General features: G+C 45.7%; 1 protein-coding gene across 1 annotated transcript in view; it reads right to left on the bottom strand.

Moving 5' to 3' along the window:
• Positions 1–24697, bottom strand: part of LOC139272634 (spermatogenesis-associated protein 7 homolog) — a 296319-nt gene that overhangs the window by 115142 nt on the left and 156480 nt on the right. The window contains exons 6-10 of the mRNA XM_070888711.1: positions 11256–11506; positions 7374–7440; positions 5898–5968; positions 2931–3008; positions 895–952 (exon numbers count right to left, since the gene is read on the bottom strand). Coding sequence (XP_070744812.1) covers positions 895–952; positions 2931–3008; positions 5898–5968; positions 7374–7440; positions 11256–11506 — 525 coding nt within the window. The remainder of the gene's footprint in view (positions 1–894; positions 953–2930; positions 3009–5897; positions 5969–7373; positions 7441–11255; positions 11507–24697) is intronic.

Genomic DNA, 24697 nt, shown 5'->3' with positions numbered 1-24697 from the left:
GCTCAACCATTGGTGGTCGTGCCTTCTGTTGTCTAGGCCCTATGCTCTGGAATTCCCTGCCTAAACTTTTCTACCGCTCTTTCCTCCTTCAAGACGCTTCTTAAAACCTACCTCTTTCTTGCCCTAATTTCTCCTTATATGCCTCGGTGTCAAATATTTTCTCATAATACTCTTGTGAAGCTCCTTGGTACGTTTCACTATGTTAAAAACGGTATATAAATGGAAGTTTTTGTTGCTGTTGTTGTTGAAGGAATGTTATCCTGTTTTTTTGAAATAAATTATATCAAGACCAAAAATAAAAAAATAACCAGTTGGATGTTCATCCTACCAATGGTTTTTGAAACTGTTACAGTTACATCAAATTGGAAATAGCTAAGCACTCATTTGTTCAAACATTCCTTTTCTGCATTGCAAAGTAACCTTTAAATTTTACTGTGAGACTGCTATTAGCTAGTTGCATTTTAAGACCCTATATCCCTGTGTTTACAGACTTGCATCGTGAGTTATATTCTTGGACCACAAGAAGATTCTTACCTGATGCTGGATGCCTGCCCAATCGCATACCAGCATGGGAACCACGCAACCCTGCATATGCATGAGGTCGATGTGCAGAAAATAATTGCAGGGAATTCTGTGGTAATTCAGATGATGGGCCAGGCAGAAGGAAACCACATTTTTATACACACACATGCTTCAGTCTGCACATGTGTAAAAGAGAATTCTGGAGCAACGTCAGAAGACTCACCAGACAGCTAACATACGCAGGAACAACATCGCAAATGGTAACTGTCAATATCAAACTCTGACAGCTGGCATGTATGCGCATGTCATATTCCGGCATCAAACCATTGTGCACATATCTAATCTTCTGTGGACAGCTTGACTGTGGTTTACCTCACTAAGATGGTATTTTCTTCTTTCAATGTGTCTTTGGAAAACATTTTCCAGGATCCTGTAAAAGATGTGGGAAACAAATTGAGCAGAATGAATTTACTTTTTAATTATAATGATAATGTACTTTCTCTTGCTGTATGCATCGAGAATATTGAGATAATTTGGCTGTACAAAGTCTGAGAAAACTGTTAAAGTTGTGTATGTACAGCTCCCCCAGGTCTCAGAGCTTTCGGAGAGGTATATTCAATACTTTGCAATAGTATTGAATCACAAAGATTAGACAGGTTCCAAGTTCAATCTCTGATCTATACTAAGTTAGCTAATTTTGTTGGAGTAGTAGTGGGGGGTAACTATCTGTTGAAGATAGCATGGGTCCAGCGGTGTTGATCCTCCATGGGTAATATAGCCCAACAACACTGAATATCTAGGCTTACACATGAAAAATAGCCACGGTGAAGTATTGGAGAGCCTCTGGTGTGCATGGAACCATACCCTATATTCATACATTGAAATCAATGGAAAGAAAAATCGGGTGGGGTGTATAATAGGTGGCCGATCCAATATCTCCCTTTTTATTCCACCACCAAAAATTAAAATTACCACACACAGAAATACACAGTTTGACAGAAAAAGACACGGTTTTGAAATCAAAGGCCGGAATTTTCTCAAGGGAGGGGTGTTGATTTGAATGCAATGCCTCGGATTCGCACGCACAGCCAGCCAGATTGAGCGGCTGGCTGGTTGGCTGCGGGCAGGTAGGCCTCAGAAGTGAGGGGCCAGTCAGTGATCGGTCGGGGATTGGCGTGGTGAGAGGATCAGCCGGGGATCGGGGGAGAGGTGGGAAGAGGATCGGCAGGAATCCTCGGCTGGGGAACGCGGGAGTAGGTCGGTCAGGGATCAGGGTGGGTGGGGGGTGTCTGTGTGGTCGGCTGGAGATCGGCAGGGGAGAAGAGAGGATCGGGGCCGGCCTCATCATCATCGGTGGCGGGGAAGGCCTGAGGGAAGAGTGATCTGAGGCCTCGTAGGTGGGGGGGTCTCCGATCACGGGAATGGGTTAGGGAGGGCTCCTGGATCTAGGAGGTAGGTATAAAGCAACTTACCTCCTGGATCAGCAGTCCCCACCTCTGTTTAATTGTCAGGTTTCATTAATTGTGTGAAACCCGTCCATAGGCTGTTAAACACAAAATGGAGGGAGGAAAAGAGGCTTCCGGCCTCATTACAATATTTAAATTGAGGTAACGCCCACTGGGAGCGGGTTGGTCTTCAGCAGCACCTCAAACCTGTGACCTCTACCATCTCGAAGGCCAAAGGCAGCAGGCGCATGGGAACATCACCACCTCCATGTTCCCCTTCAAGTCACACACCATCCTGACTTGGAAGTATATCGCCGTTCCTTCATCGTCACATGGTCAAAATCCTTGGACTCCCTCTTTAACAGCACTGTGGGAATACCATCACCACATGGACTGCAGCGGTTCAAGAAGGCAGCTAACCACCATCTTCTCAAGGGCAATTAGGGATGGGCAATAAATACTGGCCTTACCAGCGACGTCCACATCCCATGAATACATTTAAAAAAAATTAAAGCATCCCTATCATGCGACTGTGGAGCTCCTGCTCAGAACCTGGAGCACATCAGTGAGCACTGCCCTGAGGAAATTCGCAGGCAGCCTACAAGATATCCACGCTGTTACACCGGGAGCTTTGGCCTGGATATCTGACTTAGATAATGACATTTGATTTGCTTTGCTACTACCATGCGAGCCCCCTTTTTTAGGGTGAAATTCAGGCCAAAAAGTTATTTTCTGATTTTTTTCTGCTGGTAGGGACTCTTGCCTGGGAGTGCAGGTCAGAAATCTGCATATGTTGGGTACAAAAGTGTCTACACCCAAAATTGCCATATTTTCTCGTGGTGGGTGAGACTCCATGCCTTCAACATGAAGCTGGAAAATTACCCCTCTAGATCTTATTTACAGCTAATAAATACACGTAAAATTGTAGCTGGTCAGGGAAATGTCCTATTTACTTTAACTTACTTGTTGGAATGGCAACCTCTGATCAATATATCATCTGTTACTTCTTTGAAAAACTGTAAATATTTCATCTCATCTTCCCTGAACAGAAACATGTTATAAAAAACAGCATTATTATTATTCTGCACAAAAATTGACACAGTTCTGGGCTCCGCACCTCAGGAAGGATACACTGGCCTTGGAGGGGTGCATTTAACAAAATGATACTGGGGCTAAGAGGGTTAAATAATGAAGACAGGTTGAATAGACTAGACTTGTATTTCCTCAAGTATAGAAGATTAAGTGGTGATCTAAGCTGATTAATGGAGTTGAACGATTAGCAAAATCATTTCCTATGTTCCTAGATCATTTACTATGGTAATCTGAAAAACGGAATCTGATAACGTTATCCCACAGCACAATGCAATATCCATATTTATTAAATGCAACTTTTCATACTGTGTTATTTGAATACTTAAATATTTGTACCTTATTTTATGCTCACCATGTAAAATATGAAGTGTAAGGCAGTTCAAGCACTTTGTCTAAAGAATAAAAGATCTTTGCATTTTCACTTAATGCACTGTTCTCCATTGTAGTCAGAAAGAAAGATGATTGACCTATTACATTTCTTGTACTATTAATTTCACAGGGCACTATCTTCAATCAACTGTGTTTGAATACCACTTTTTCTTCTGTTTACAAAAGCACAACATTATGATGTAAATACTAATTGCACTAGATTTCCCTTCTCCTCTAGAGGCGGACTCAGGGCCCGAAATTCACCATCCCCAAAGGGACAGCTACTGCGGAGTTTGGACGGTCGATCGAAAAAATCGATCGGCCGCCGCGGTCAGGTACTTTTCGCTCGGGGAGGATTTCAGTGGTATTCACGACCGCCGGAAACGGCGCGGAGAAGCTGCAGTAAAGGAAGGTTTCCAGCGGTGAGCTCTGCAGCGTGCGGGCCGCTGGAAAGGGACCACCACAGCGAAATTCACCGAGGCAAAGGTAGGACTTTTCCCGGCAGTGCCCCCACAAGGTTTTCGATGTGGTGCTTGAACGCTACACCACTGGGGCCCTTTGGTAAGTAAATAATTTTATTACTTATTATTGTTTTTGTTTCTTTTTCCAGCATGCATCCACAGTATTTATCTTTTGATATAGTTTTATTAATTATTAATGTTTTTATTTCATTTTCCAGCATCCGCTGTATTTATCTTTTCATATAATTTTATTAATTGTTTTGGCTCCATTAAACCTGCTGAGTGCTGCTCAGAGGTTTGCACATACACCTGTACTTTTGTACAACTTTCAGGTCTGACTCTTTAGTGGAGTCCTGTGGGCTGCAGAGATCTGCTTGGCAGGGTTCACCCTGAGGATGGGAGGAGTGTTGGGAGGGCGACACCTGGTACACCTGGTCAGAAGCAGGGTGGCACGCAGGAGAAGGCGTCGCCATCAGCACCGTGCAGAGAGGCAGCGGGCAAGGGAAGCAACAGCCCTGATTCGTTCATTCTGCACCAGACCAGTGTGCCCGCCGGGTCTTCACTGGCCCGAATCAGGATTGCGATTGGCTGCTTGGGGACAAGGGATATCCCCTGTCCACTTGGCTGCTCACTCCACTGCGGAACCCCAGGACAGTGCCAGAGCATGCACACAATGATGCTCATTGTGTCACCAGATGCATCATCGAGCAGTGCATAGGCATCCTTAAGCAGAGGTTCCGGTGCCTGGCCCGCTCTGGTGGCACCTTGCAGTACTCTCCTCAATGGGTCTCCATAAACGTCGTGGTCTGCTACATGCTGCACAGCCTGGCCATCATGAGGGGACAGCCGCTGGAGGTTGAGCCAGCAGTACCACCTGAGGAGGAGGAAGAACAGGATGAGGAGGAGGCACAGGAGGAGGAGGAGGATCCCCATCGCCTCAGAGCTAGGAGGCATTGACCCATCGCTGCCCTGGAAGGGCTGGGTGCAGACTGGCAAGCACCCTCCTGGGAGGGTGCATCCTCACATATATGGAGATGCCTGACATAAAGCATCAGCACCCGACCCAGGAATGGCCTCACCATGCCCAGATTTTCTTCATTTGATGCTGTATACCCTGGCTGCCACATGATGTGCCAGGCTGGCACCACCCCACACCCACATCGACACCATAAAGTATCCCTACAATGCCCAAGCCATTCCTTTTACATGCATCAACATTACGGAGGGTACCGTTATATCTGACCATTCACTGCAACTCAATAAGCCACTTCCAAAGGTGCAGACAAATCTGTCCAAGAACACAAAGTCTTGAAAAATAAAGGTTTCAATGTTTGACACCACATTAACAGAAACTTGTGATTCCTTCTATAAGCATATGGAATGATGATGGTGATGATGATATGGAGGGAGTCATGGGAGAGCCTGGGTGCAGCCCTGGGTGCTTGTCAGTGTTTGCAGCACCTCAATGATGTAGAACACTGACAGCACAAATGTCAAACCAAATTTGCGCATGGTCCATTTAAGGAAACCAGTTAATGATGCGTCATCAAATGACGCCACCAGACCTGCTTCCATTAACTGGCTGGGAAACGCACTGGGCGGGCTTAACAATCCCAATCTTGGGAACATAATTTCAGAGGCTGGGATGGAGACAGCAGCGGGGTCAGGACCCACCACCAACGTTGCCTGCCAAGGACCCGCCGAGGTTAGTAAAATCGCGGCCTGCAAGTCTGTGATTTCCTAACCAGTGCCTCCTTCCTGTGAGTGCCATTCTGCACTGGAAATGCCCAGTAGGGAAATCAGAACTACAGTTTAGTAAATAAACACAATTACAAATTTTTTATTTTGTAATTTGTAATTTTAACTTGTAATATGTGCTCAAACTTCAGTTTGCCATAGCCAAAATATTCTTTTCTAAATACTTGAAGAGAAAATGCCCAATTTGGAATTTATTTTGTCCAATTCTGTACTTATTTAATAATGTCCTGATACAAGGATCATGCATTACCATGCCATCAGCTTCGATTTCACTGTAGTGGATCTGTGCAGTTTTCTAGCCAATCTTGTAGGTCTGTGTTCCTGCATCCCAACAAAAGGAACACCAATAAATCTAATCCACTTAAAAAATTCAAACAACTTTACACTGAAGAAAATTAGGGACTTACTTGAGTAAGTGGCCTAAAAGGAATCTAATCCAGGAATGGTAAAACAAGGCCGGTAAGAGTCTATTTTAGCTTGTGGGGAAATCATGTGCTGAATATTCACGTAAAATATCATCATGACATTATAGATAGGTGGCGGTGCATATAATCGCCTGCTCCAGCATTGTATAAGGCCATTGTATAAAACCTGTACTATTGCACCAATCTGATTTAACCTGAAGCTTAACGAAAAATAGTCACTTAACACTAATTCCTTCAAAACTGTATCCTGAAGGGCTGGATTGGTGGGATTGTAGTGTGTGGAGGATGCATATCATTTGAAGAATGAGAAACTCTACCACGTTGCATTATATATCTTCATTCCACATCTCCACACACTGCAGGTAACATGCCAAAGTAATGCAAAATTAGGAGTGTCAATCCCTCTGTAGGAGCTGTAACAACAGCTTTCAGGACTGTAAAGCAAAGGTATTGGTGTTGTCATATTCTGCAGTTAAATCTAGATGGTAATTTAATAAATAAGCAAGCATTGTTCTGTATGCCAACCTTGGAGATGCTACAATTAGAACCTGATTGAAAGAAAGTACCCACAGAATTAAAATCCCCCTTGGGCTTCTTCATTCCAAGATAGAATCATAGAATAGTACCGCACAGAAGGAGACATTCGCCAATGAGTCTACGCCAGCTGTTTTGAAGAGCAATACAGTTAGTCCCACTTCCCCGCTCTTCCCCCATATCCCAGCAAATTTGTTCTCCTTCAAGTATTTACCAATTCACTTTGATTTTAATTTCATCCACAAATGTCTCCATCACTTTCCTTAAATGTATTTAGATGTTTTACTTTTACATAGAATTTACAACACAGAAACAGGCTATTCAACCCAACTGGTCCAAGCCTGTGTTTATGCTCCACATGAGCCTCCTCCCACTCCTCAACTAACCCCATCAGCATAATGAATATCAACACACAGCGGCAACTTTTTTTTCTTAAAAAAAGTGCTAAAATCAACAAAGGTGCAAATAATTATTATTTTAAGAATATAGTGTAAACCGACTGCACAAACTGGTAGTAGTAATTTAGCAAAATAAACATTATAATTACAGGCGCTAAGTAATCAATATGGGCTTTGGGAATATGGATTATAGGAACATATTTATTTTCAGTTATCACTTAGACATTTATTTTTCAGAAAGCCTTCTGCTCTCGCTTTGCCTTCTTTTCCTCTGTGTATATATACAGATATACACAATACTGTGAAAATTTAATCAATGATTATCCTGTTTAACAGACGCAATCTTTTGAACAATTAAAATATCAATACCTGTGTTTGACACCATATTGCACACTCTGTGTCCAGATGAACCTGAACAGGAGACATTTCTGTAAATCTGAAGAGCAAAAAATGAGTAAAAAGACAAACATTTAATTCCACACATTAATTCTGAAAATTAACATAATGGACCAGAAATTTCTGGAGCATTGTTCCAGCACCAAAAGTGGGTGGAGCTTCTGACCACGAGTCTTCCCTGGCACTGACCTGGTATTAAATATCAGGGAAAGGGTAGTTTGTATAAAGGTGTGGTGCACCTATACCATTTATGCAACTTCCTGGGTAACTGCCCCTTAATACTTCAAGAATTTTGGAAGGCACCTTGTTGCTGAATTGGGGGGCTGAGTCAATTGTGCCAAGGATCTCTATATTTTTAAAATAAAATTATCCATGCCACGAAAGCTGTTTTCCAATAGAAATCGATCCAGGACACGTTAATATTCTTAATTCCTTTACAGAGGTATTAGTAAGGAGAAGGCAAATCAATCAAATTGCTCCAAATACTTTCTGAAAATGTTTTCACTGCCATTTGTTTCCTCTGTCACCTGACTACACATAGGTTAATTACTCCAAAATTGCAGCATCTGTGCCATCACCTGGCCAGCTAACAGCGACGTTTTATGGGTCCTTCGGTGGACAGACCCCACAAACCGCCGAAGATCTGATCATGGAAACCTCTCATGCTGACACTACAAATAATGGGGTCGGTAGCAGTGTGCCACAGTGGGCGCAATTACGGTGTAACTGTACCTGTGGATTTCTACTCCATCATTTATAATGTAACAAATATAAAAATGTACAAGAATCTGTCAAAAATATTTAAATTTACCAACATAATTGCTCAACTCTTACCATAAATGATTCTATTATGTTTTGCTGCTTGTAGTCTTATGGTTGTCCGAGGCCTGGGCAGGATCATTACTATGATCAGGTTGGGCAGGCCGTCCATGTAAGGGAATTCTCCCTTTTGTTGCTTGGGCATCAGGAGCACCAGCATTCATCACCCTCTAAAGGTAACAGTTGTATGGCTAACTTCTCAGAATGTTCTCAGAATCTTGCAGTGTGCTACTATCTTTCCTAACAGCAATAGCTTACATGTCCAATCCCTTGCTCCTCAACCCCTTATAATCCACTGCTGAAGCTACATGTGCTCTGCTCCAGGAGTTCACTTTTATTCTTTTGTAACTCAACCCACCTTCATAACATTGAACTCTGTTACCCGTGTACCCCAGCTCCCATCCTCACTCGAATTCTTGGCACTGGCTTCTATCCCCCAACTTTCTCACATCTGACAAGCAAAGTTGCGGAAGATCTGCTAGCATGTTTGAAATTAATTTATTGAACTTTATTAATTTATAGCAGTGCTCCACTATTTTTAACTAAAGGAATACTCTAGAAAGGCTCTCTAAAACTGTTTTTGTGAGACTTATACCAGCACCGTTCTGTTTATTCGGTAACAAATTAAGTTTAAACACGCCCATATTTCATGTTTTTATACACAAACGGCTTGTGCAGTGTACAGGATAATTTTAACCATTATGTTCACAATGATCTCTTTTTCAGAGCACAATGGTATTTGAACTATCAAGGGATGCTGTGAAAGTGCTAAGAACTGACTGAAATTACATTGGCTCGCAATTAGAAAGCTGCCCACAAGGGTCTAGCGAGCTCTGTGACATGAATTTCAGCTCTCCCGACTTTAATTTGGATCTGGCGCAAAATCAAGTGAATCTTCAGCATCCAGCAACAGTGATGTCATCAAGCAGGCTAAGCAGCCAATCACATTGAAGAATACTCACAGACATCAAACCAGGAAGTAAAATGCACAGATTATAATTTACTTTTTATAAATTTTACAGACAGCAAAATGAAGATTGGGACATACACATAGGATTAAGGTAGAAGCTGGAATATCATAAACAAACTTAAAAAAAATTATATTAAAAGCCACATCATTCTTACCATATTAATGGAAACATTTTTGACATTCTACAAATATAAAATTAATTTTTCAGGGCCAAACAGTTGTTCAGCAGTCAATACGCTGTTAAAAGCCCAGTTACATCTCTTTCAGGTGGGGTGGGGGTGGGGGGACGGTGGGGTGGTTTGATTGCGATATTCCAGCGTAATAGGGAAAGTTTTCATCAGGAACTGTGATTGTCGGCACTGGAGAATTCTACAGTGCAACATGCAGAGGAGCAACAAATTGCTGACAGCAACATTTGGATTTCCAGGTTTATCTCCGTTTGTGCTGACTCCAGAAGTTGTTGACACTTTCAGAGGAGTAATGATGGCGCACGCAGACAGTTTCACCGTCATTGCAAAGTGCTGCAGTACAGCGGGACCTGGGAGTCCTGGTGCATGAAACACAAAAAGTTAGTATGCAGGTATAGCAAGTGATCAGGAAGGCAAATGGAATCTTGGTCTTTATTGCAAAGGGGATTGAGTATAAAAGCAGGGAAGTCTTGCTACAGTTATACAGGGTATTGGTGAGGCCACACCTGGAATACTGTGTGCAGTTTTGGTTTCCATATTTATGAAAGGATTATACTTGCTTTGGAGACAGTTTAGAGAAGGTTCACTAGGTTGATTCCGGAGTGAACCAGGGCTGTAGTGGATGTCCTCCCTATGTTGCCCATCACACAGAGTTATTATACCTTTTACTGTTGCTCTCTATTCAGTGCTATGTACATGGTTCAAAAACTTCTGCCAATCAGTAATCTGTCCCAACAATTGCAAGAACCATATAGCCTAGTAGTGTACATGCAGAAGAACTAGGTCATTGTGATTCATGAATTAACCTTGGAGAATGTATAAAGTTTGAAACCTCACTGAATTTTGTCTCCAGGATGTTGGATTGCATCCTAGAGCAGTTAGTACACATAATTTCCAATTTTGTGCTGTTGAAAATTAAGCCAGTATGCATTAATAAATGAATAGACGTTCTTGTGTTCTGATACATTATAATGTGAGTGTCAGAGGGATCACAGATTGAAAGCTAGGCTGGTCATTTGGCCTGAATCAAATTTCATGGACTCAACAGACAGGCTGCTTTTATGTGGGCACTACCATTGATATTGACTCTTGCTTCACTATTTTTACCTTATGTGCCAATATATGGTATAGCGGATCACCAGGTATGTTTACAAATATAGGGCTCAATTATTCCTAAAGCTTTTTTTTGGTGTACTTGAAGAGTTACGCCTTTTTTTTTGGGCCCAAGTATACCAAAAATTTTTTTCTAAGTTTCCCCGTTGGATTTCTTCATTTTGGCGCAGCCTAACTTGTCCTTTAGTTTTGGGGGTAGAGCCTTGATCGGCGCCAAAAAAACTTACCTAAAAATCGTAACTAACTGATACAAATTGATCATGGAAACTGTAATTTTTTAACTTAGGCCCAAAAAAGCAGCCTGCTCCAAAAAAGTGGCACAAATCACTGGGGAAAATTGAGTCCCAAGAATGGAATTGGGAAGCCAGTGGGGGGAGAGGCCCGCCAAATCTTGTACCCATATGATTTGCAGCACCTTAAGACAACCTATGAATTCCTCAAAAATATTACTGTAATCCAATTTTTTTATACAGAGACAGCTTTAAAAGGATGATGGAGAAACCTTCGCTGGTTGGACATACTTTATGCAAATTGCGGAGTAGCCTGAAAATTGGAAATGAATAGCTAAACATTAGGCCGAGGCACCTAAAGCTATTTGAAAAATGAAAAATGCACATAGGTTTTATATACTTTTTAAGATGTATATGTAGTGGTTAATATTTTGTTGAGCAGAATTATGATTTAAATCATAAATGTCATTACTGAACTGCTTTCTTGGAATATTTCTTTCAGTCTCATCTTATTTTATAATTCTATCAAAACTACCTGTCAAAGCCAGCTTGAGTGCTGCTCCCGTTGCACATCGTGGTCACACTTGGATAGACTTGCATCTTTTTAGGTGCTGTGTAATACCTGTACTTAGAAAGGAATGACTTTGCTGTTTCCTTCAAGGTTTTTGGAGTGAAAGGCTGCCTTTCTTCTGTAAACCAATTGGAATGCTTATCAAGGATATCTCCACTGAATGTTTTCTTTTGTGGATCTTGAAACGGTCTGTTCATTTCATGTTTGCCTATGAACTGGATTGATCCAAAAATATAATAATGAATAGTCAGCATGTATTTCAAAAGGAAAAGAATTCATTTAATTCTTTGAAGAGATAACAGAGAGATTAGACAAGGGTACTGCAGTCGATGAAATTGTAGATTTCCAAAAGGTCTTCGACAAAGTGCTGCATAATAGACGAATTAATAAGGTCAGACCATGCAGAGTCAGGAACAAGATCTCACGGCACTATTTTGAAGAAGAGCAGGTGAGTTCTCCCCGGTGTCCTGGCCAATAATTTTACCTTAATCAACACCATTAAACCAAATTGGGGAAGGGTGGTGGTGGGTGGGTAATTGGGCTCTTGAGCGCACGTTTTTAGTCACTACACCGCTTCTTAACACTCAAAAAAGATGCGAGATGCACACACACACTTCCGATGGGAAGTGCGCGAAATACCATCGTGGTAAAGCGGTTTGCGCACGCACCTAACCACTGGCAGCATGCAGAGTAGGCATTTCATGACATCGATCAGTGTGCAATGCTGATTTGATGCCAGCAATGCCATTTTCTAAAGCCACGCTCCAGCCTACGCACAGCTGAACATGGCGTTAAAGGCATGAAGGACCCTCACCAGCACAATTTAAAGGGATTATGAACTACTTACAGGTTAATTGCTGGATTATTTATTTTTGGGCTGGTGCAATTGGGAGCATTTTTAGAGCTTTCTAAATGCTTGCCTAAAGTTTGAATGGTCTACAGGGAGTGGGCTGGTTGGTGCTGAAGTACCTTTTGCTTCATTTAAAATCCTGTGCTGAAAAAAGTTGCTGCTAGCAATGGGTAGCCTGGTAGGGCTTCCCCTTGGAATTGAGCATGACTGGGAGAATGAAGAGAGGTCATGCAGAGCAGCACAAGCTGCTAGAAGAAGGAAGACAAGGAAGGGGAAAAGGGCTGTGAGCAGGAGGCCATAACTGCCAAAGGTCTTTAGCGAGCAATTCTCTTATCTCAACTTCAGTGAAGACCTAGGCTTGAGATGTCTACATTTCACTAAAGAGGTCCTGACTGAAATCTGCCAACTGCTGCAGCTACAATGGCAAGCTCAAAGCAGGGCATGGACCCCACTGCCTGTGGCTGTCAAGATGACTCTGTCACTTAATGTTTATGGATCTGGCTCCTTCCAGGCTGCTGCTGGAGATATAAGCAATGTCTTGCAGTTTGCAGTACACTGTTGCATAAGGGAGGTCACTGAGGCTCTCCATACACAGAGAAACAGCTTCATCTCATTCCCTCTTGCCAGAGACAAGCAGGTGGAGTGAAAATGAGGGTTTGCACAGATTGCAGGCTTCCCATGGTGCAGGGTGCCATTGACTGCATACACATTGTCTTATGTGAGCCTCATTTGAACGTGACCAATTTCATGAACCGAACGGGATTCCACCCCCTCAAATGCAGTTAGTGTGTGACCATAGGCAGCATATCATGCAGGTGAATGCCCGATATCCTGGCAATAGTCACTTTGCGGCAGTCCTTTGTGCCACTTGTATTTGACCCACCACGGCAAGCCAAAGGCTGGCTACTGGGCAACAGGGGTTATCCACTCATGACATGGTTCATGACTCCGGTCTGGAACTCACGCACTATGTGCACAGTAGGCCAACAAAGAGAGCCATGTTGCCACAAAGAGTATTATAGAGAGTACCATTGGCCTCCTCAGGCAACACTTCCGCTGCCTGGACCTTTGTGGGGGAGCCCTGCAGTACTTAGTTGAGTGAGTATCAAGATTTATGACAGTATGCTGCATGCTGCACAACCTAGCCCTTGCTGCCACCTATCTGGCAAGAAGCTTGGGGGCAGGAGCACAAGGAAAAGAAGGGGGAAAGGGAGGAAGTCCAACAGGAAATGGAGGAACAGGAAGAGGAAGGGAAGCAGTCCCTTTTTGCCTGTGCTCTCAGTGATGAAATAATTAATGAGCGATTCCAGTAACCTCAACCAAACCTCCCCATTCACCAACAGTCCCACACTACTCACCTTTCCTCTACACTGACCATTGCATTGTCCTAGTTCCGACAACACAAAAATAAAACCCACCAGAAAATGCAGTCTAATTCAAATTTATAAATTAAATCTGTTGTGTCCTTACACACTACAGTAAATCAACACGGGGCACATACTGGAGACAAGGTCACTCTGTGACCTGTACCTTTATTCACAGGACCAAGGAATGATGACCATGCATGGGACCTCCCTTTAAATACCAGGATGACCATGTGAGGAGTATCTCCCACAAGTTCACCCCCTGTAATCAAGGTATGCATTTCTCAGGTGTATACAGTGTACAGTGCTGTTACATGAAGGTTACAATTACATGAAGATTACATACATGACATCACCTCCCCCCCCAACGTCTTTGGGTCAAAGATTGAGTCTTTCAGGTGGTCGATGCTCTCTCGTGGCCACAGTTGGGGCTCTGGTTGTTGAGCCTTGGCATGCGTCTATGTCACCTGTGGTAATTCCGGCTCGTCCGGGCTGGCCGCAGGGACTGTGCATGCTGCTGACGGTTCTTGTTGCTCGTTCACTGGCAGTGGTGTGGGCAGCATCTCATGATTTTCCTCAGGTTCCTCAGTGTACATGCTGAACCTTTGTTTTTTACTTGGTCCAGATGCTTGCGGCATATCTGTCCATTGTTAAGTCTGACCACTATGACCCTATTCCCCTCTTTACCAATTACAGTACCCTCAAGCCACTTGGTACCAAAGCGTGATTAAGAACAAGGGTCATCAATTTCTATACATCTCCCCTTTGAGTTACGGTCATGCACTCATTTTGGGACTGGCGCTTGCCCTCAACAATGTTTGACAGGACTGGATGAATGAGGGACAGCCGAGTTTTAAGTGTACGTTTCTTGAGTAGTCCCGCTGGCGGGACTCCCGTGAGCGAATGCGGTCGGGACCTATAGGCCAGCAGGAGGCGCGATAGGCGGCATTGAAGCGAGGGTCCTTGAATCCGGAACATGCCTTGTTTTATGATTTGGACCGCATGTTCCGCCTGGCCATTGGAAGCCGGCTTGAGCAGTGCTGTCCTGACATGTTTGATGCCATTACCCGACATGAACTCCCGGAATTCATAGCCAGTGAAGCATAGATTGTTATTGGTAACCAGGATATCCGGCAAGCCGCGGGTCGCAAAGACCGCACACAGGCTCTCCACTGTGGTGGATGTCGTGCACGAATTCAATATGATGCACACGATCCATTTCGAGTACGCATCAACGATCTGTTTGTCCAGGTTTTGATCTGGTGGGCTGTGATGGGGGAGCCTGCGCTGTCGAAAGCATCGACAGCCATGACCATCTCAGTGCTTTGCTCCGCTGCCCCCTCAGTGGTGGTCAGTGGAAGCCTGTTGAGCGCGTTAGCGTAATTTTCGGTGCCTGGCTGGTGCTGTATGGTGTAGTCATACGCAGCCAGCGTGAGAGCCCATCGCTGTATGCGAGCTGACGCATTGGCACTGACAGCTTTGCTGTCGGACAACAGGGACGTTAACGGCTTGTGGTCCATTTCTAACTCGAACCTTCTGCCAAAAAGGTACTGGTGCATCTTTTTCATCCCGTAGACACATGCGAGTGCTTCTTTTTCAATCATCCCATATCCCCTTTCTGCTTGGGGAGCGACTTGGAAGCATAAGCCACAGGTTGGAATTGGCCTGCTGCAACACGCACCCAACCCCATAGGATGATGCATCACATGTCAAAACCAATTTCTTACAGGGGTTGTACAGGGTCAACAGCTTATTAGAACAAAACAGGCTCCGCGCCCGATTGAAAGCCCGTTCCTGACAGTCCCCCCAAAACCAATCACAACCCTTACGCAGGAGCACGTGTAGCAGCTCCAACAATGTGCTTAAGTTCAGCAGAAAGTTCCCGAAATAGTTCAATAGTTCCAGAAATAAACGCAACTCCGATGTGTTGCCAGGCCTGGGCACGCAACGGATCGCCTCCGTTTTGGATTCGGTAGGCTGGATCCCGTCTGCGGTAATCCTCCTGCCCAAAAACTCGACCTCTGGGGCCAAAAACTCACACTTTGACTTCTTTCGTCGCAAGCCCACCCGGTCCAGTTGGCGTAGCACCTCCTCCAGGTTGTGGAGGTGTTCCTCGGTGTCTCGACCCGTGATAAGGATGTCGTCCTGAAATACGATTGTTCCGGCGATGGAGTTGAGCTTTCCATGTTCCTTTGAAAGATAGCGGCTGCTGAACGAATGCCAAACACCTGTTGTAAACAAATAGTCCCTTTTGCGTGGTGATGGTGGTCAGTAGCTTGGATTCTTTGGCCAGTTCTTGGGTCATGTAGGCCGAAGTGAGGTCCAACTTGGTGAACAGCTTGCCGCCTGCCAGCGTGGCAAAAAGATCCTCTGCTCTCGGAAGCGAGTATTGGTCTTGTAGTGACACTCGGTTGATGGTGGCCTTGTAGTCGCCACAGATGCTGACCGAGCCATCCGTTTTTAGGACAGGGATGATGGGCTTGCCCAGTCGCTGAATTCAACAGACGAAATTATGCCCTCTCTTAGCAACCTGTCCAACTTACTCTCAATTTTCTCCCGCATCACATACGGCGCAGCTCTGGCTTTATGGTGCACTGGTGTGGCATCCGGGGTGATGCGTATCACTACTTTTGAAAGTCCTGACACCAGGTTGAAATAGTGACTCAAACTTTTGTAGGACCTGTGAGCATGAACTTCGCTCCACAGATTAAATGGTGTGCACATCCCCCCATTTCCAGTTCACCTCGACTAGCCAGCTCCTCCCCAAAAACGCGGAACCATTTCCCGGGACAATCCAGAGTGGCAGCCGGTTCTCTGATCCATTATGTGTGACCACCAACATTGCACTGCCTAGCACTGGGATGATCTCTCTGGTGTACGTCCGTAATTGCGTGTCAATGCGTTCTCGTTTGGGTCTGCTAGCTCTGAGTGGCCATAGTTTCTCGAATTGTTGGATACTCATAAGTGACTGGCTGGCTCCTGTGTCCAGCTCCATGCGTACCAGGATGCCGTTTAACAGTACTCTCATCATCATAGGTGGCATCTTTGTGTATGAGCTGTGGATGTTTGCACCTGAACCCGCTGAACTTCAGCGTCCATTGCTGTGTCCCAAGCATAACCCTGCCTTGCAGCCCCCTCTTGTGGGTCATCCGCTTCGTAAACCAGCCTCGCTGTGGGCTTCCTGCACATTCTGGCTAAATGTCCCTTGAAGTTACAATTTCTGCAGGTAAATTGTTGAAACCTGTAGGTTTTCGCAGCATGTCTGCCCCCGCACCTCCAGCATGAGCTGAGATTATTGTGAACAAAAGAGCTGTTACCAGGCATTCCTCTCTGATTGTCTCTTTGATTACTCTTGAGCACTGTTAGTGGGTGTCAATGGCCCCATCCCGGGACGTATTGTCCCTTGTGATGATGTAAATGTCCGTTCAACCTGCCATTGTCTCTGTTTAGGACCCACCCTAGAGTCTGTTACTGCCTGGTTAGTGTCGAATTGCCCTTGCCTGCCTGCGGGGTTCTGAGTTGCGTTTACCATGTTAACTCCCTGCTCCATCGCCACGTTGGGAGCAGAGTTGCGCGCTTATATTATCTTGATTTCCTCCTCCCCCGCCATGAAGGTTTGAGCCATCAACGCTGCTGCTTCCAAGGTCAAATCCTTGGTCTCAATTAGCTTCCTAAAAATCCCGGTATAACCAATGCCCTCAATGAAGAAATCCCCTGCAGGCGTCTGTGAACTTACAGAGGTTGGTCAAGTGCCGAAGGTCCGCAACAAAGTCCAGTATGCTCTGCCCTTCCCGACATCGGTGCATATAGAATCGGTGTTGGGCCACGTGTATACTATTCGCCGGTTTGAGGTGCTCACTGATCAGTTTGCTGAGCTCCTCAAAGGTCTTGTCCGCCGGCTTCTCGGGTGTGAGCAGGTCTTTCATCAGCATGCACGTCTTAAGTCCATAGCTGGTCAGTAGATGCGCCCTTCGCTTGTCAGCCGCTGCTGCTGTCAGCCAATCCTTCGTGGCAAAGCTCTGCTGGAGCCTCTCAACGAAATCGTCCCAGTCCTCACCAACACAGTACCGTTCCTCTGTGCTACCGGTGGCCATTCTCTTGCATCGTTGATTCCCGTTTCTCATCGCCAAATGTTGTGTCCTTACACTCTACTGTAAACTACTGTAAATCAACACAAGGCACATACTGGAGACAAGGTCACTCTGTGACCTGTACCTTTATTCCCAGGACCAAGAAGTGCTGACCCTTCGTGGGACCTCCCTTTATAAACCTGGATGACCAGGTGAGGAGTGTCTCCCACAAGTTCACCCCCTGTGGTCAAGGTGTGCATTTCTTAGGTGTATACAGTGTACAGTGTTGTTACATGAAGGTTACAGTTACATGAAGATTACATACATGACACAATCATATCATAATGCATACTGAATTATACTAATCACCCTTGTGCATTTCCTTAATGCCTGTCTTCCGTATGCCTTTGCCTCTCGGAGTACTCCTACGAAATGCTTCTCTAGTGACTGCAGCATGGGTGGTGGAAGGCTGCTAACCTCCAATTGAGTAGACTGCAAATGGCCTAGAAGGCCTGGCATCATTTAGGCCTGGGCAGCAGCAGGCTGGGCTGGCTGTCTGACAGGCAACAGCAAGAGCATTGCAGAGTGGCAGGGGTGGGAGGATGAATGCTGCCATGCTCCTGGGTCGGTGCCTCAGCAATCCTACTGATCTGTTGTAGAACAGATTGATGGACTGCTGTGAAACTCTGGAAGCCCTTTTGAACAGTGGTCTCCATAGCTATGACAGCAGCAGCCTGCGCTTTCACTGCAGCACTCAGACCTTTGATGGAGGCTGTTTGTGTTGCAATGAAAGCTGTGACATCGGCTAGCAGACGCTGCATCATGGTGGGTTCCACAGGTGTGCTGATGGAGGTGACCACCCATTCCATGTTGGAAAGGATGGACTCCAAGCTCTGTGCAAAGCCCTGTGCCGAGTTGGTGCTGGACTCCTCCATGCTCCTTGACATTGAATACAGGCTTTTTGGTAGGCTTTCCAGTGCACAAAGCCTTTGGTTATGTACACCCATCAACCTTCTTCTGTAGCCTGGCCCATTGAAGTCCTCATCTGAGTCCTCTGCAGCAGAACTATTGTGCGATCTCGCTCTCCAGGCAACTGCGCAGTCATTTCCCCCCACCCTGGCTCCTGTGCACTTGTGCCCAGTGTCTCACCATGTGCAGATCCCTCCTCTATCCTAGTCTTTAAAATATGTGCAGTGTCAGTCTCTGAGCTGGTCTCTGCGATTGTAAGATCGAGTGACATTGTCTCTTCATCTTCATTGTCTTCTTCTTCCACTTACTGGGAAGCTTCCAGTTCTTGCTTATCTGAAATGAAACATGGACAAGGGTTGGGTTGTGATGAGGGAAGAGAAAAAAATAAGAAGCACATGCTTACACCATCTGCAGCTTGTGAGACAGAAGACATTGTCGGATAAGCGAGAAGTGGGACAAGAGAAGGAGAATTAGGTATGCAGATACCCTCATCATTAATTACTTCAGCTCCGCCAATGGCCAAGGCCTCAGCGACGCCCCTTCCCATGATGACCAGCACTGTCTCTTCCATGGGGATTAAAACATGTAGTCGTCCTTGATCTCCTCCAGTTCTTTGCTGTTGCCTGCTGTTATGCGCCACCTTCTCCTGCAAGAAAGAGAAAAGTGTGTCAGTGAGTGTCCTGCAATATGTTTGGATGATGTGACTGTCATGTGTTATATATGCTGACTATGGATGAACTCTATGTGTAGTCACTGTGAGATTGTATAAGATGGAGATTTGTTTACCTGATGTACTTTCAATAAGGTTCACACCATGTACATACACGCTGGCACCACTAGAGGGTGCCACTGATGGAGACCGGGGGTTTCCTGTCCTGGTAGCAGGGCCCTATATAAAAGACTGCACACCAGGCTTGCACAGCAGTCTGGAGTTTGGAATAAAGGACCAAGGTTACCTCAGTTCAAGTACAACATATTGCCTTGTGGAGTCATTCATAAGTACACTATAGACATAACAACTGGCGACGAGAATAAGGACTTTCACGCGATCATGGCTACCTTTGGCACACCAAAAGACTTTGCAGAGGGTGATGATTGGGATGCCTTCATGGAAAGGCTCGAGCAATACTTCATAGCAAACGATCTGGCAAGGGAGACGGACACATTGGCGGAGAAGTGCAAGGCTATACTGCTGACTAGTTGTGGGCCCGAGGTCTACTGCCTCGTCAGGGACTTGCTGGCACCCACGAAGGCCAAGGATAAGACATACGATGACTGAACTAATTCACGACCAACTTAAACCAAAGGAGAGCATCCTCACGTCCAGGCACAGATTCTACACGCACCCCAGACCTGAGGGCCAGGAGATTGCAAAATATGCTGCCGGCCTCAGGAGACTTGCGGCACCGTGTGATTTTAGCACGCACCTCAACGAAGCATTGCAAGACATCTTCGTTATAGGAATTGGCCACAAGGGCCTCCTTCACAAGCTATTATCTGCCGACACCACAGTCAACCTGCAGAAACCATCGGCATCAGTCAGGCATTCATGACCTCGTCCTACAGTACCAAGCAAATCATTCAGCCTGTGGACTTAAACCCGGCAAGTACTGTACACAGAATGGTGCCTTTCACAGGCAAGACTATAGATCGTGGCTCTGCCCAGGGCAGAGAGCACAGACCTCAGGGTTCCAGAACTCAGAGTCCGCCGAGGGGTGCTAATTGAGTAGCACCATGCTGGTGTTGCAGAGGAAACCATAGGGCTCACCAGTGTCAGTTTGCAAAGTATGTATGTAAAGCCTGTAACATGAAGGGCCACCTCCAGCGCATGTGTAAAAGAAATACAACTCATGGTCTAGCAGAGGAGTCGGTAGATGACTTTGAATCCAGTATGATGATTTGGCCAGAGAGACAGCTCAGCCCCAAGAAGACGTGTGTGGAGTGTATACCTGCACCATCAATTGTCCTCCAATGAAGATGGAAGTCGAGATAAACGGCGTTCCAGTCTTCATGGAAGTGGACACGGGAGCGAACCAGTCAGTGATGAGCCAGGATGCCTTCGAGAGGCTGTGGAATGAAAAACGACCTGAGCTGGTTCCAGTACAGGAAAAGTTGCGCACCTACACCAAGGAGCTGATCCCAGTCCTTGATAGTGCAGATGTAAGTGGAATTCATAATGACGTGGTGCATAAGTTACCTCTGTAAATTGTTGCGGGTGATGGCCCAATGCAACTTGGAAGAAGGTGGATGGGGAAGATCCAGTGGAAATGAGAAGACCTCTTCACTCCAGCAATTGATGTCCCCGTGCTCAGAGGCAGAGCAAAACCTCACCTTCGCTTGGACCAAGCACCAGAGAACAGAGCAGCACAGCACCTGAGGCACAGACTATCCATCATGACTGCGTGGCAATGATCTGATCGGAACGACCTAAAAATACCTCCCGGCTCCAGTGGCAGGACTCCTGGGGAGGAAGATCGAAATCACAGGTACCCTTCCAGCGTTTGTGGCAGAATTGCGGGAGAGAAGGATCGGCAGTCGACCTCGAGGACAGAGGCAAGATGGCACTGAGGAGCAGCGTGGCTGAAAAGAAAGATGGCCGCGGCAACATCACGAGGTGCAACACTGAGGGACCAACACGTGGGGTCCAATACAGGATCTGATTGGGGTAAAGCCAGCAGGGTTCTCTTAAAGGAGAGCTGCAACTAACTGAACTTAAAGAGACATTGTATGCATGGCAATCAATGTAACGAACCGATTAAGATTGTGAACAAAATGTTGTTGCGAGATGTTGGCATCATTCCTAATGCAAAGAACAAAATGTTGTTGCGAGATGTCAGAAATAGAGTGTCCCCTAGAGCAGCAAGCGAGCGAATTCGGGAAGGTAAAGGCGCGGAGCCTGATACCCTGCCCCAGATGTCTCCACACGTTATAGGCCAGCGACCTCAGGAGGGTGAAGGCACTGATCCTGATACCCTGTCCCAGGTCTATCCCACGCTGCAAGCACCCGATGGCACTATTTACCACAGACCTGGAAACGAAAACGCCGCCAATACGCGCAGTCGGCCGCCGTTGCCCACCACCCGGGTGGAGACGGTGCAGCCCCCAGACCCAGTCACTATCTCGGCCATGTCTGGGAACGAAAGGTCAGAACCAACGAGTTCCCCAAACGGGACCTGGAACAGCCAGATTCCTAACACCGTGAGAGAGCAGGCAGGAAACTCTGCAGCCATCAAAGGAGGACAGGGAGGCCACACACATCTGTGGCTCTGCCCACCTCTAGGCAACGGCAAAGGCCCTGAGTCCTGGCTCGGTAAGCGAACCAAGCCCACCCCGCTAGCAGGGGGTGCAGTGCCGCCATCAGATGACTAGGACCCTGTCCGGTTGCTCTGGAACTAGTGTCCTCGCATACCTGTACTGCTACCTCAGTACTGACCATGAATACAATCTACTCAATCCTGGCGCACGATCGTAAAACTTAACGAATGTAAGTCACAGAACCTAGGTGCCATGATACAAACTGGAAAAAAAAGTTTTTTTCTTCCTTTCTTTGTACTTGCACTGCGTCTGATCCTGTATGTTAATGTAATGGGCCAGCTGCATGATCTCGCTGTGGGGGGGGGGGGGCCGGGGGCGGGGGGGGTGGGAGGGGAAATGGATGTATGTAGCCATGGACACACACATGGATCACACCCAGAACCCACTGGAACCTCCACCGCATCATCGAACCATCCAATCTGATAACCACTACCCAACATTGTGGCAAAAGGACTTGGGGGTTAACAGGGAGAGGGCCAAGCCAAAGCATGGCCAAGGTGCAGGGGCTATTGGCACTTAAGTCTGGGGAGAGCTAAGCCAGAGTACATAGTGCAAAGGTAATTGGCACAAAGGACTTGGGCGTGAGTGATGTTGTATATGCTGACTATGGATGTACTCTATGTGTAGTCACTGTGAGATTGTATAAGATGGAGACTTATTTACCTTATGTAATATCAATAAGGTTCACACCGTGTACATATATGCTGGCACCACTAGAGGGTGCAACTGGTGGAGACTGGGGAGTTTCCTGCCCTGGTAGCAGGGCCCAGTATAAAAGGCTGCACACCATGCTTGAACAGCACTCTGGAATTTGGAATAAAGGACCAAGGTCACTAAAGTTCAAGTACAACACATTGCCTTGTGGAGTCATTCCTAAGTTCACTATAGACCAGCTGCTAGTGTGTGCAAGCTGTGAGTTGTGGGGGTCAGGCTTGCAACAGTGCTAATTGTGTAAGGGTGAGGTAAAGCATTTGACTGTTAGGGTTGAGTCCTGATTGATAGAGATTATTGATAGATGGGTGATGTGGGTGTAGTAAATGCGGGGGTTTCTTTTCATGGGACACTGGTGTAATATAAAGCTCCCTCTAGTGGACTACTACTCCACGTAGTGGCCTACAGTGGTACTGCAATTGCTGATGTAAAAAAATAAGGGTCATGTGACAAGTCACATGATGACAAGTTCCTGTAGAGCCATCTCGTATGCGTGTGTTTGTGATGTCGCAAAGAATATATCACATTGGCGACATAGGATCAGAATTCTGGATTCCCCAGCTGAAATTTTTGTTGGTGAATGTTCCAACCAACCAACAAAGAGACTTTGAGTTCTTTGTTTTGCAGCATAGCTAAAAATCCAAGGTAACTTTCAAGCACACTGTTGATATTGCCAGGGACCAGATAGCCACGCCTATGGGAATAACATGATGCTTGGGTGAGTTCCATTGTGACCGAGAGACTTTCAAAGTGTATGTGGTGCGGCTAGAAATGTTTTTCACCGCAAATAGTATCGTCAAAGTCCCCGATGATGAAAACCATAACTGGATGGTTTTAGAAAAGAAACGAGCTATTTTCTTGACTGAAGCAGGCCCCGAGGCATATTAAACCCTGAAAAATGTGCTTTTTCCTGTCAAGCCGAAGGACACGCCACTGATGGAGACTAAGCAAGTTAGAACAGAACTACAGTCCTGAGCCCCTGGAAATTGCTGAAAATTATTGCTTTAAAATACAAAATCAATTAATTGATGAGTGTATCAGTGAGTACTTTGTAGCATTAATAAAACCATCCATTCACTGTCATTTCGGAAACTTTCAGGACCAAGGATTGCGTGACCGCTTTGTTTGTGGGATGAAAAATGAAGCAATCAGAAGAAAGTTGTTGACAATCCCTAACTTGACTTTTGATTTAGCTTGTCAGACAGCTATGTTGATGGATATGGCTGACAAATACTCACGAGAATTTCATACCATTTCCAGTCGTCAGACAACCGAGGTGAATCAACTGCAGGTTAAAAGTAAAAGGCAGTTGGGCCCCAAGGCCTCAGCAACCGGCCATGGCAACAGCGCATTGAAGTCATAAGAACATAAGAACATAAGAAACAGGAGCAGGGGTAGGCCATTTGGCCTCTCTAGCCTGCTCCACCATTCAATAAGATCATAGCTGATCTGATCATGGAGTCAGCTCCACTTCCCTGCCCACTCCCCATAACCCTTTACTCCCTTGGTGCTCAAAAATCTGTCTATCTCTGCCTTGAATATATTCAATGACCCAGCCTCCACAGCTCTCTAGGGCAGAGAATTTCATAGATTTACAACCATCTGAGAGAAGAAATTTCTCCTCATCTCAGTTTTAAATTGGCGGCCCCTTACTCTAAGACTATCGACTAGATTTTACACTTTTGTGCATATCGCCCAAAAATAGGCGTTATTTCCGGCATAGCGGTAAAAATGTGTTTTCAGATCGCCAGCTTCTCGCCCATTTTCAAAGCACCTAGTCTCCATTTTTGAAATTGGGCATTACCACGAGTGATTTGAAATGGGTGTTAGCGTTAAATCTCTCTGACCTTCTGCCGTAAAGTGTCGCTGTCCTTAGCAATGGCATGGCAACGCTCGATTCCGTGATTCAGAAGGTCAAGGGTCATCATGACATGCACAGAAGAGGAGAGAGAGAGAGAGAGGGAGCTCAGAGGCACTGAAGGCGTGTGTGGGTGTGGTGAGTGCTTGTCTGGCTGATGTGGGAGGCACGAGGGTGATTCACCAGCAGCAAAAAGCCTACTAAGCACCAAGAACATAGTTGGCACCGAGTTTTTGTCCAACAAATAAGATATAACATGGAAGGGATGG

Source organism: Pristiophorus japonicus, chromosome 9 (assembly GCF_044704955.1).
Source record: "Pristiophorus japonicus isolate sPriJap1 chromosome 9, sPriJap1.hap1, whole genome shotgun sequence".
NCBI classification, from domain to species: Eukaryota; Metazoa; Chordata; class Chondrichthyes; family Pristiophoridae; genus Pristiophorus; species Pristiophorus japonicus.
Note: the sequence above shows the minus strand (reverse complement) of the source record. Positions and strands in the feature narration are given on the sequence as shown.